Source organism: Thalassophryne amazonica, chromosome 5 (assembly GCF_902500255.1).
Source record: "Thalassophryne amazonica chromosome 5, fThaAma1.1, whole genome shotgun sequence".
NCBI classification, from domain to species: domain Eukaryota; kingdom Metazoa; phylum Chordata; class Actinopteri; order Batrachoidiformes; family Batrachoididae; genus Thalassophryne; species Thalassophryne amazonica.
In genome coordinates this window covers 101,569,279-101,581,523 of record NC_047107.1, presented here as the reverse complement: position 1 = coordinate 101,581,523, position 12,245 = coordinate 101,569,279, and the positions used below count along the sequence as shown (strand labels likewise).

The following is a 12,245-nucleotide window of genomic DNA, read 5'->3' as shown; positions in this document are numbered from 1 at the left end:
ACATCCAGACACTGCCAGATTCAGTCTTCATTGTGGTACTGATGTCTAGGCTTCATCGCTGAAGACTTTTTTCATGTTTTGTATTTTTGATGTTTGTCTTCTTGACAATTCTGCTTACCTGTTCTCTCTGTGCTTCGGATCTGCCATGCCCGGTCCACTCATATTCAGCTCCTCTGCTTGTCCTGCCCAGATCACTCCAGCCAAGTCTTCCTGCATGTCACCCAAAATAAACTGTAGAAACCATTTTCTGTCTCCAGGTTGTGTCTGCACTTTGGGCCCTGTCTGTCAGTTTCTGGGTCAACTATAACAACTCTACCTGGAAAAAAGTTTGAATTTGTTGTTGAGTGATAATTTTGTGCACTTGAAGAAAAAAAAATGCAGACATGATCATGTATATGGAAAATTTGTTTTGTTACTGTTCTATTGTTTCTGAACAAAAACGTTTATAATGATAATACAATATTTTCTATTTACCTATAAATGTTGCCCAAATTCTGACCTGGGTTTTAGCTAATTAATAATCCAAAGAGTAAAATCACAGAGAAATCCCATGAAAATACATTCAGATTTATCAATTACATGACGCATCCACCTTAATTATTAAAAAGTATCAATATCAGTATCGGCAATACTGGCCCTGTATTTACTTGGTATGGGATCGATATAAAATCTTGCAGACCACTACTAACCACTAAGCCAGAACTGACATGTAAAGAAGTGATCGATATATCTCTATTTGCGTGTGTGTGTGTATATATACATATATATACGTATACTCAACAAAAATATAAACGCAACACTTTTGGTTTTGCTCCCATTTTGTATGAGATGAACTCAAAGATCTAAAACTTTTTCCACATACACAATATCACCAATTCCCTCAAATATTGTTCACAAACCAGTCCAAATCTGTGATAGTGAGCACTTCTCCTTTGCTGAGATAATCCATCCCACCTCACAGGTGTGCCATATCAAGATGCTGATTAGACACCATGATTAGTGTACAGGTGTGCCTTAGACTGCCCACAATAAAAGGCCACTCTGAAAGGTGCAGTTTTGTTTTATTGGGGGGGATACCAGTCAGTATCTGGTGTGACCACCATTTGCCTCATGCAGTGCAACACATCTCCATCGCATCATCCGTGAAGAGAACACCTCTCTAACGTGCCAAATGCCAGCGAATGTGAGCATTTGCCCACTCAAGTCGGTTACGACGATGAACTGGAGTCAGGTCGAGACCCTGATGAGGACTACGAGCATGCAGATGAGCTTCCCTGAGACGGTTTCTGACAGTTTGTGCAGAAATTCTTTGGTTATGCAAACCGATTGTTTCAGCAGCTGTCCGAGTGGCTGGTCTCAGACGATCTTGGAGGTGAACATGCTGGATGTGGAGGTCCTGGGCTGGTGTGGTTACACGTGGTCTGCGGTTGTGAGGCTGGTTGGATGTACTGCCAAATTCTCTGAAATGCCTTTGGAGACGGCTTATGGTAGAGACATGAACATTCAATACATGAGCAACAGCTCTGGTTGACATTCCTGCTGTCAGCATGCCAATTGCACGCTCCCTCAAATCTTGCGACATCTGTGGCATTGTGCTATGTGATAAAACAGCACCTTTCAGAGTGGCCTTTTATTGTGGGCAGTCTAAGGCACACCTGTGCACTAATCATGGTGTCTAATCAGCATCTTGATATGGCACACCTGTGAGGTGGGATGGATTATCTCAGCAAAGGAGAAGTGCTCACTATCACAGATTTCGACTGGTTTGTGAACAATATTTGAGGGAAATGGTGATATTGTGTATGTGGAAAAAGTTTTAGATCTTTGAGTTCATCTCATACAAAATGGGAGCAAAACCAAAAGTGTTGCGTTTATATTTTTGTTGAGTGTATATATATATATATATATGATAAAAAATTTTTTATCAGAATTTGGCCTAAATAAAGTAAAATAAAATAGCCAGTTGTGCCACTACCGGAAGTCGGGTTCTTGGTAACATTGCATCAGAATCACCATATCCGGGAATCGTCATAACTTTGCTTGTGCTTCATTTTCGCCGGTCCTGTTAAAACTCATTATGACTGAACAAAATCTTGCGGACAAAATGAGCGGTTTACAAGTGGACGAAAGGGAAAAGGTGATGAGTTGATGTTTTTTTTTTTAAGTAATGTAAGCCACTGTAGCAGCTAGCTTGAACAGTAGCCAGCTACATTCTGCTTGCTAACCTAGCTTCATCAGTTCGCTCGACGTTAATTCTCAACATGTTTTATAGATTTAATCTGAGTTTTGTTTTATGATATCAAACCGGTCCGTCTTATTGTAATTTTGTGGGAACAATCGGGATACTTTTACAGTAAAGTCACACTAGCTGTCAAAGTTGGAGCTTGGGTGAGATACTTTTTTTTGGGCTTTCGTGTGTGCGGATCATTTGAGAAACACTGAAGGTTCCCATGAACTGCTTGGTTTTGCTTTAACGTTCTGTCGAGGTGGTCTTTTAAAAAAAAAAACAAAAAAAAAACGTTACACTGATTTTTTTATTTTATTTTTTTTTTTTTTAAAAAACACCCTAAATCAATGTTAGAAACTATTTCGAAACGCTTCAAAGTTATTTTCAATGGTCATTAAAACGGGAAAAAAACAAAATTAATCAGAGCATGTACATCAGGTAAAATAAGTATTTAACACGTCACCATTTTTCTCAGTAAATATATTTCTAAAGGGGTTATTGACATGGAATTTTCACCACATGTAATAGGAAATATCGTTAGATTACCTGCTAATAATCAAATACGTGGTAGCCTATAAATTTCCCACCTTTCCCCACCCCTACAGATGCAAGAAAAGACCGTCACCTTGCAGTACTACTTCACAATAGTTTGGATAATGTTCTCAATCCGTTTTAATCACCAATGTGATGATCTGTGGAAAACATTGAGCACAATACTCTTGATGTTAGGAAAACACATTTTCATACCTACAAAAAAGTAAAATACACTACTATTAAGTGCGTTTTACACTTTATGCATTATTCTTATTTCCATTTCAACTATTTTGGTAATTAATTGTTTTAATCTATTTACTCATTTATTTATTTTAATATCCAAATTCTCTGATTTCAGTTTCTTAAATGTGAATATATTGTGGACAGAATAAGAGATTTGAGGATGTTGTCTGGGGATTTGAGAAACGTTGACATTTCTCACCATTTTCTGGTATTTTATGGATCAGACAGCTAACAGAATAATCTCAACAGTTTTGTTGGTATAGGTACGGTCGAACATCCGGGTCCCTGATGCACGCGCACATAGCAATGCACATAGTAACCAGTGAGCCGCTGAAAACAAACCGCTGTCACGCTCATTTCCTACTTGACATCCATCATGCTTGCAGCGTTCTGCCACGGCTTGTTCTCCTTAATATATACCAGTTTTCACACAGAATGCCACGATCATGTGTTGCAGTTGGCTGTACCAACCACGATAAGTTAAAAGATCAAAAAGTGCATTTTTTTCGAGCTTCCAAAGCGCCACATTCTGCTTCTCTCCTCATTCTGCTCGGCTCGCAGGAACGGATTCTGTCTTCAGCTGTGAGTTTTCTTCTCTCGGGCGTTCCAACTCTGTTCCATGTCAACGTAATCATGTGACGTTGGACAAGGCGAGTCCTCATGGTCACTCGGGTCAGCTGGTGGCAGGAACTCTCTGGGTGAGGTTACTGCTGTAGCAGGTTCACCAAGAGAGTCTTCCTTCTAGGACACCTGTTCCATGTTAACGTAATCATGTGACGTTGGACAAGGCGAGTCCTCATGGTCACTCAGGTCAGCTGGAGGCAGGAACTCTTGGTAAGGTTACCGCTGTAGCAGGTTCACCAAGAGAGGCAGCTGCAGGAGTTGAGCCGAGATGAAGTTTTGACTTCGCCCTCATTGGCCTGGGGCGTGGCTGGTCGAGACGCTTCACATTTCTGCTTTGGCTGCGGCTCTAGCGTTCCACAGCCTTTGAAGCACTAGTACTGCAGCACACGATTGTGGCATTCTCTGTGAAAACTGGTGTATATTAAGTAGAAAAAAATGTGTCAGAACGATGTGAGCGCGATGGACGTCAAGTAGGAAATGAACATGACGGCGGTTTGTTTTCAGCGGCTCGCTGGTTACTATGCGTGTTGCTATGTGTGCGCACATCGGGCCCGGATGTCCAACAGTACCTATGCCATTTGGCATGACCAAATCGGCAGGCCTTTGTGAATAAACAGCAGTAAAGACGACTATATCAACAATGGTTGTGAGTGCGCACACAGTTTGTTTTCAGCTGCGACTCAAAATGTCGACCGTAACTACACGTAAGTGACGTAGGCCCGACCGTACCTATTGGATCAAATAAGTATGTTGTACTTTTGTAGTCGTTATAAGTTTCATCAGAATGCCAAGTGAGACGCTATCAAATTCTGTAAATCTAGGTAATACCTCAGTGATGCGCTCACCTCAATAGCAGGGTGTAGTGGCTAAGTTAAGGCATGCTGGGATATGTTTAACCTAATGCCTTCTATTTTCTTCTTGAAGCAATCTAAGAAATCTTGTGCTGTAAAAGGAGAGCGCCTTACAGGTGGTTGTCCATGTATAAGTGTTGCCACATGTTGAACAAGAACTTTGAGTTTTGCATGTTTTTGTTGATTACATCAGAGTAATAGGCTTCACCTTTGCCAAGTTTGGTGTTTTTATCACAAAATGCACAATTTAAATTTTTATTTATTTATTTTTGCTGTGCCGGTGTCTCAGACCGCCCTCCCCCTAAAAATCAGTCTACCTTGCTTCACTGCGTATGCTTCATTTTGGACCCACAGCAGCACGTCTGAGACGGAGTCTCTTCACCCAAAGCGATCAAATGGATTAATGGGATTGTTAACCATCGGATGATAAAAGTAAAACCTCTTAAATCATTCAATTTTAAGCAGAAACGAGGCTGTTTTAAGCAGAAACTCTACAAAATTCTGTGACGCTTTGAAATGACCGACACGCAGTGAACGCATCAGCTAGCAGCTGGTTTAGCTGCGGCGCTCTGATCGCTTCATCCGTCTTTTATGGTGAAATAATGCTGAATTCATGTGGAAGTGATTGTTGTACAAAAGCTTTCAGATATCTGTCGCTGAGATTGATGATGACTGGAGTGCAGTTTGAAGCAGAAATGTGATAATCCGTGAACCGCGGCTGATGACGCATGCGCAGTAAAGGCAGGGCAGGCCGATTTTTAGGGGGGACCATTTGGTCTGCGACACCAGCCCTGAAACAGTTCTGTGCACAGAAGCAATGCTTGTGTACTGTACAGTTCAGTACAAATGCATGTATTGGGAAACCCCCTAAAGTAAATTACAGGGCTGTGAAAACTCAGCGGATCCGAGGGATTCTGTGGATTTCATCATGGGGAGGAGGGGGGTGGTGGTGTTAGTGTTGTACTCTGTAATTGTAATTGTCACTGAGTTTTTAAAATGCCTATCGCAAAGCATTACCTTTTTTTTTTATGACATTGTGCAAGTTTTATAAGTCCACGGACACTGATCTGTGTGTTACAGATACAAATCTGTGTCCTTGGATCCGCAGAACTTCACAGAGGGGAAAATGACACTCAAAGCGTAGCTGTTGTGACAGTTGTAAAGCGGGACTGGGTGGTTGCTGCGGCAATGCTGTTTGGCTACTGCAAGATGCTTAAGCTAAACGCAAATCTTTAGAGCTCTCAAGTTTTTAAAAGAAGAATTTTACAGCATGTCTGTGTCAAGGAACAACATCAGAGCGAAGATGGCAAGAAAGACGGTTTGAAAAAAGTTTGATAAGGACAGGAATCCTTGTAATTGTCGCTGGCTTCATGAACACATCTGAAAGATAAAAGGGAAAAGCGAACTGTGGCCTCAGCAAACACGGTAAGAATTTTTCTCTCCCTGGAAAATAAACATTGTGCTGTTCAAACAGGATTTTAGACGAGATTATATGACTCTTTTTTTATTATTAATCTAGACTTTCTCTCAATCGAAAAAATACATTGTGGCTTTGAATGGATTTACATGAATTTACACAAGAATGTAAATGAGTTTTTATTAATCTAGACTTTCATGGAAAAAAGACACTGTGAATTTACATGTGACTTTTTTACTGTAAGGTATATTATTGATATTTTATCCTGATTTTCAAAATATTCACAATCTATCAATCAATCAAATATTCACAATAAAACACAATCAGGATGTTCCCAAAAATAAAAACTGGCCTCAAGCCAGTTATCCAAGATGGCCACCAAAATAGGGTTTTTTCACTAAAACACCTTTAAACAACATATAAACAACTTAAATATCACAGAGATTCAATGGGAAGACCATTGCAGGTCACAGCAAACTCATTTGTGCCTAAACTAAAGACCCACAATAGACCCTTATCATTAAAATACATAATAATGACAGAAATCATTGGTGTTTAAGTGAAAAACCCTATTTTGGCAGCCACTTGCACGCCATCTTGGATAACTGGCTGGAGGCCAGTTTTTATTTTTGGGAACATTCTGATTGTGTTTTGGGGTCATCTAAGGAACCTAAAAAAGTTGGTTTGGTTTAGTCTTGGGGGGAGTGAAAAGGTAGTGGTCGTAGCTCCCCTAGTATTAGCTGTGGTTTTTGAAATGCTTCAAGTCTTTTCAGTCTTCATGAATTTCATGTAGTTTAATTGTTCTGAGTCAATGCATAATTTGGTTTACAGTTAAAAGGAAAATAATTCCAGGTCCTACTTCCATGTCATATTCTGTTATTTCAACATTATCAGCTCGACCCCTGCATATTTTCCTCGGATTTCAGTTTTCATTTCACAGCCCTGAAATTATTAATGTTTTTGGCTATTTGTGGAGTTCGGTGGTCCACAATATTTAGTTTTTGTTTTTTTTTAATTGGTGAATTGGTCCTTGGTTTGAAAAGGTTTAAGAAACACTGATCTAGAAAATAATCAACAGGTTAATTGATAATGGAAAATAATTCAGTTGCAGTGCTACGAAATGTGTTCACATTTTGTTTTCTGTCTTTTTGTGCCTCAGGAAGAGGCAAAGCTGTGTGTAAGATTTTCTTTGTATTTTGTTTCCATGACTGCCTTTTTATTTCATTTAATTGGTAGAATTTATTCTTATGATTTAATGGTAAATTAATAAACATATTTGAGTAATCAGAAAATAGTCAATAGACTAATAAAATATAACGTAATACTGAAATATCTTCAGCCATATGAGCATAAAAATAGGAAACAATGTGACCTTTTGACCTCTTAAAATAGGTCAGGGTTAGCCATCTTTGAATTTGTCCAAGGTCTGTGTCCCAAAAATGTTCTTTGTGAATTTGAAGACCCTGGCAGTAACAGGAATGGATTTATGTTGAGCACAGGCAGATGGATGGATGGATGCAAAGTCTTTGCAATACCCAATGGCCATATTTTGGCCTTGGGTAAAAATCATTAGATTATTCAGTAAATCGAAAAAATAATTGACAGATTAATCAACTACAAAAGTAATTGTTAGTTGTAGTACAAAATATGCATGTGACAAGGAGCATGCACTGGGGCTGCACATCAGTGTATCCACCACACGATGGAACTGCTTTGAAGGACGCTAAGCAGTTCCATTCAGTCATCTGACAACAGGATATACACATTCCCAACCAGCAATGCATGCAAGAAAGCATGAGGTGAATATGTGAAGATGCCTGGTTGCAGTCTGTGTTGTTTTTGTAGCTGTGGGATATTCAGCTTGGTCAAATTGGTGTGTCAGATTTTGGATTAGAGGTTAATGAAAATAAGTTTTTCTTTGACTTAAATTCGCTATATTTAGTGCAGTATTGTTGAGAATTGTCATTCCCATCTGTATGCCAACAGACAGCACTCTTTGTATCCATGTATTTATGTCTTAAACTGGATTAGCAGAATGGCATTTAATCCATTTCTTTTCTTGGGGAAATTATAAGAAACCTCCTGCTGTGTTTTTTGGGACAGGAGGAAGCCGAATGTAGGAAAGCTGGAGGAAAGAAGAAGCTGAAAAGTGCTGCAGGAGACTCTGCAGGCAGAGCTGAGGTGAGTTGCTAAATTTAGTGCTAGATAGTATAGGCATGCAGTTACTGTATAAGACGAAGGTGAGATTACAACAAGATCATAAGTCACACTGTTTGGTGTTTTTATGTTGCTCGTGCTTGTATCGTTACATCGTTACAGTGCCCACACTCTGGCTCAGTGTGGTAGAGAATTATAAAACTATCAATTCAGAACACTGTTAATGAAATGTGTAACTACAAATTGTATGTATTGACTTCTACATGTAAAATAGCTAGTGTGGTTGATTAAATCGGACCAGTGTTGTTGCAGATAACCTTTCTGCAGTCTAAAGCATTATCTTGTAAATGTGGGTTTCTGCTCTTGTTGTCGTCTTACAGCGTAAACTTCATTGTGCTGTTACTAGTTTGTCTTGTGTGCTCGACAATGCCATGTTTCGCAATATTTCAGGGGAAAAAAAATTTTGCTGGAATGTTATTGAGATCTAATGATGCAGGTTTGTGATTTTGATGTAATGAATGGATGCCCTGAATGCATCACTTGAGAAACTGAGTGAGGAGTCAGAGTGTCTGGGTTTGTGATGGTCCAGGCTTGACATGACTTCCTAGCATCAGCCATCAGAACTCTATCTATATGGAGTTCATATTTCAAACTTGTAGTGAGATTAATTTAACTCTGAGATTGAGAGTTGCCCAGAAGGTCTTATGCAGTCATGAGGTCCCAAGACAGAGGTGTTTAGCAATGCCAATACTTTTGTAGGAGAATGAAGGTCCAAGTTTGCGGGGTCCTGGTGCTTCTTGTCTTAATGTATGCTTGTGAGACTTGAACGTGTTGGGCAGAATGTTCCATGACGCTTGGCCTCGGACCACTTGATGATACAGTGTAACTGAAGGTCTTCATATCTCTGTCTGGGGCAGACACGCGTCAGGAAATATTCTGTTCTTTGCTTATCATGCTGACACAAAACACAGGCAGTACAATGTTTTGATATAACAGATACCGTTCAGATGAACAACGCAAGCTTGTCACCTGCATACAAATGACAAATGCAACACTCTCCATCCAAATCACATAACTGTACTGATCCACGCAATAGGGCAAGACCCGCCCACCTGGGGGCTGATCGAGCACAGGCTTAAAACATTGGCGGGGCTCTTGTATGCAACGTCAAGGGTGGGTGGTTGCTTCAAGAGTCCAGTGCTGTCGTAAGGACTCTGTGCATTCTGTGAAGGCATCTTTTTTATGCAACATTTGATTTTGAAGTCAGTTTCCTGTTAGCCTTTTGAGTCTTTGAGTTCGGTCACCACAATAAATTACCAGGAGGTGATCCAAATATAAGAAAATCCCCTACAAATGTAAACCACTGACCTAAGGTGATGACCAGATTGGTACTAGGTCTGTTTGGAGAATCCTTTTGTACTGCTGGATTGGCTTTGTGTTAAATGACTATTTACTTTGGGAGACTCTAATAAGGGCCACCACTTCCACCTATGTCATTTTGGCCTTGTGGCATGTTTCTCACATGTTCCTCACAGGGGAGAAACCCATTAGCTGGAAATGGCTAAGGTGGCACTCATGCTTCACCTGGCTGTAGCATATCTGCAGCTTTCAAGAAGTGAGGATGTGCCAGTTGTCTTCCTGGGTATTTTCTGTCCAGGACCTGTTCCGTAGTGTAGTGGGTGTGCTCCCAGACCTGACCATTTGACTTTTTACATTATTCTGGGACATCTTATCTTGTATTCTCCACACCACCTTGGTCCATACAAAATTTGACACCTCCGGAACAGTTATTTTATTCATTTAGTTTCTCTTGCCAGCAGATTTGTCTGTCATTGCTCTATGGCTGCATGCAGAGTTGTTTGCTTATGGCCCAGTCACACGGCACTTAACGAACGGCAACGAAACCCTGACGAAACAAGAAATCTGGACTTTCATTGACTTTTGTTGGCATCGTTTAACCTTCGCGCAGCTTCGTTCCTGCAGCTGGCGCTTTGTCAAGATTTTTAAACTGTTGAAAAATTTGAACGAAGGGCAACGAAAACCTCAATTCATCTGTTTCGTTTTGCTGTCGTTCTTGACGTTTTTTAATCGTTTTAGTTTTCGTAATGTTATTGTTTAATTTGACTTTGTTGGAGCAGCTGAGTGTTTTCAGACAGTGCAGAAGCCGGTTTCTGAGCGCTGTGGCTGCTGCTGCTTCATGGACCGTCAGAAATTACAGGGCAAACTCAGCCTGCTTGCTTGGATTTTTTTTTTGTGTGTGTGTGTGGGGGGGGGGGGGGGGGGGGGCAGCTTCAATGCGCTATGGCACGTTATATAGGCCAGAATTAATCTTTTATGTGGATATAATTAATTATTTTGCCACAAGTAACTGCTGGATTTGAAACAAAAAGTTGTGTAATTTTCGACGGAATTTGAATGCAGCAGCAGCAGCTCCTGCGTGGGCTTATTTTTTTATTAAATATAACAATATGAGTGTAGGAATGACAATCCAGTCCTTCTGTACATGTGGCAACAGGTAGATGAATCAAAATGATTATATAAAGAGCTGTTCTGAAGGCAGAATTCACGTGGATCAGTGATCAGCTGGTGGAATAACCGCACATGAGTCAGTGCATGCGTTCACACCCACTGACAGTGACCACAGCACTCTTTTTTTTTTTTTTTTTCTTCTTTTTAAATTGGAGCAAGACGGAGCGCGCAGCGTGTCGTCAGACAGTGAAGATTCTGATGATGATTGAGATGATCCCGCTTTTGTTCTGGACGAGGAACCAGAGCAGGTGGTCCACCGAAGTGCGCACAGATCTCCATAGCTTGTTTGCAGTTTCTCCAGGACTCAGGCGCAATGAGCTCCGTCCCAGCGCTGAGTTCTGGAACTCATGCAGACACACACTGCTCCAGCTGTGGTTCCAGGCGCATTTCATTTAAAGCGTCGATCGTTAGCTTCAGTTTTTTTAAGTTCCTCTTTCGTCCCTTTTGTGCTCTTGCTTCGCAGGCTGTTCGGTGATAAAGCTCATTCGTCCACCTTTTCTCAAAGAATTGTGACTTTTTTTTAACTTTTTCCCTTCATTGAGGAATCGTTGTGTGCCGTGTGACTGGGCCATTAGTGCAGTTCCTAAATTCAACAGATCTGTGATGCATTGTGATATGGCTTTGCACAACGTGAAATGAACACCTTCACAAATGTATTTTATTTATCGAGATAGAAATACCTAATGGAAATTGTACCACGGGTGCAGCATTCACTGTTTACTGCCACTTACTTATTTTTATATTTTATTTTGGGATCCAGCTGTCACCACCACCTTCCTACCTTGAGGAGCGCCTTGTTTTGTACACAAAGCTGAAAGCCGAGCATGAAACCCTCATGGCTGAGAGAGCTGCAAGCGAGAGTCGAGCCATTAAGGTGACCCTTCCTGATGGGCAGGTGGTGGCGGCTGAGTCCTGGAAGACCACACCCTACCAGGTGGCCTGTGGCATCAGGTCAGTGTGGTGATGACAGTAAATAAAAATACCCATGTCTGGCAAGAAACTCTTATTTTCTCTTTTGGTTGACAGTTATTAATCTTGAGACCTTGCTTTCTTGCAGTATAAAATAAAGAAAACCTCAGGGCTGCTCCAGGAATTGAATTTCTAAAGATTAGCTGTCAAATTATCTGTACAGCCTGTAATCACTATTAAACTTTCAAAAGGCTTCGCAACACCCATCAGCACAAACAGTTTTTTGTGAGAGATGCCAACAAATGTACGCACATTCATATTTCACGGCCACATGCTTGAAATTCAAGTCTTTGTCCACAGTCATTTTGTTAGCGTCCCTGTCATCCATTTGGTTTAGCACGTTACCAGCACCGTGTACTTTACTTTGTGAAAGTAAAGCTGCTATCATTGTACATTAAGAGTTCCATATACATTGTGGCAGTACTGAATGAGCCAGCAAAAGAGAAAAATAAATGACATGATACAAATCATCAGTCAGGACTTTCTGATGGACTGTAGATACAAGTGCATTTGTAAAAGGATGTGCTGGCTGATGATCTGTGTACTACTGAGCGCATTTGCACGTGATATATCTTATGTATAGACTTGGTCAAAAATAGAAATCTGCAAACTGAATGCTTGATCAGAGACCATTTTTCAGCAAGTTGTCTATAGTCTGCATAAATGCAGATCTGTCAGTGAGTGCAGGGGCATG

The 12,245-nt window shown here is 40.6% G+C and overlaps 1 protein-coding gene across 1 annotated transcript in view; it reads left to right on the top strand.

The window, feature by feature from the left end:
• Positions 1-1,988: 1,988 nt before the first annotated feature.
• Positions 1,989-12,245, top strand: part of tars1 (threonyl-tRNA synthetase 1) — a 35,824-nt gene continuing 25,567 nt past the window's right edge. The window contains exons 1-3 of the mRNA XM_034170982.1: positions 1,989-2,137; positions 8,000-8,077; positions 11,343-11,533. Coding sequence (XP_034026873.1) covers positions 2,078-2,137; positions 8,000-8,077; positions 11,343-11,533 — 329 coding nt within the window. The 5' untranslated portion in view covers positions 1,989-2,077. The remainder of the gene's footprint in view (positions 2,138-7,999; positions 8,078-11,342; positions 11,534-12,245) is intronic.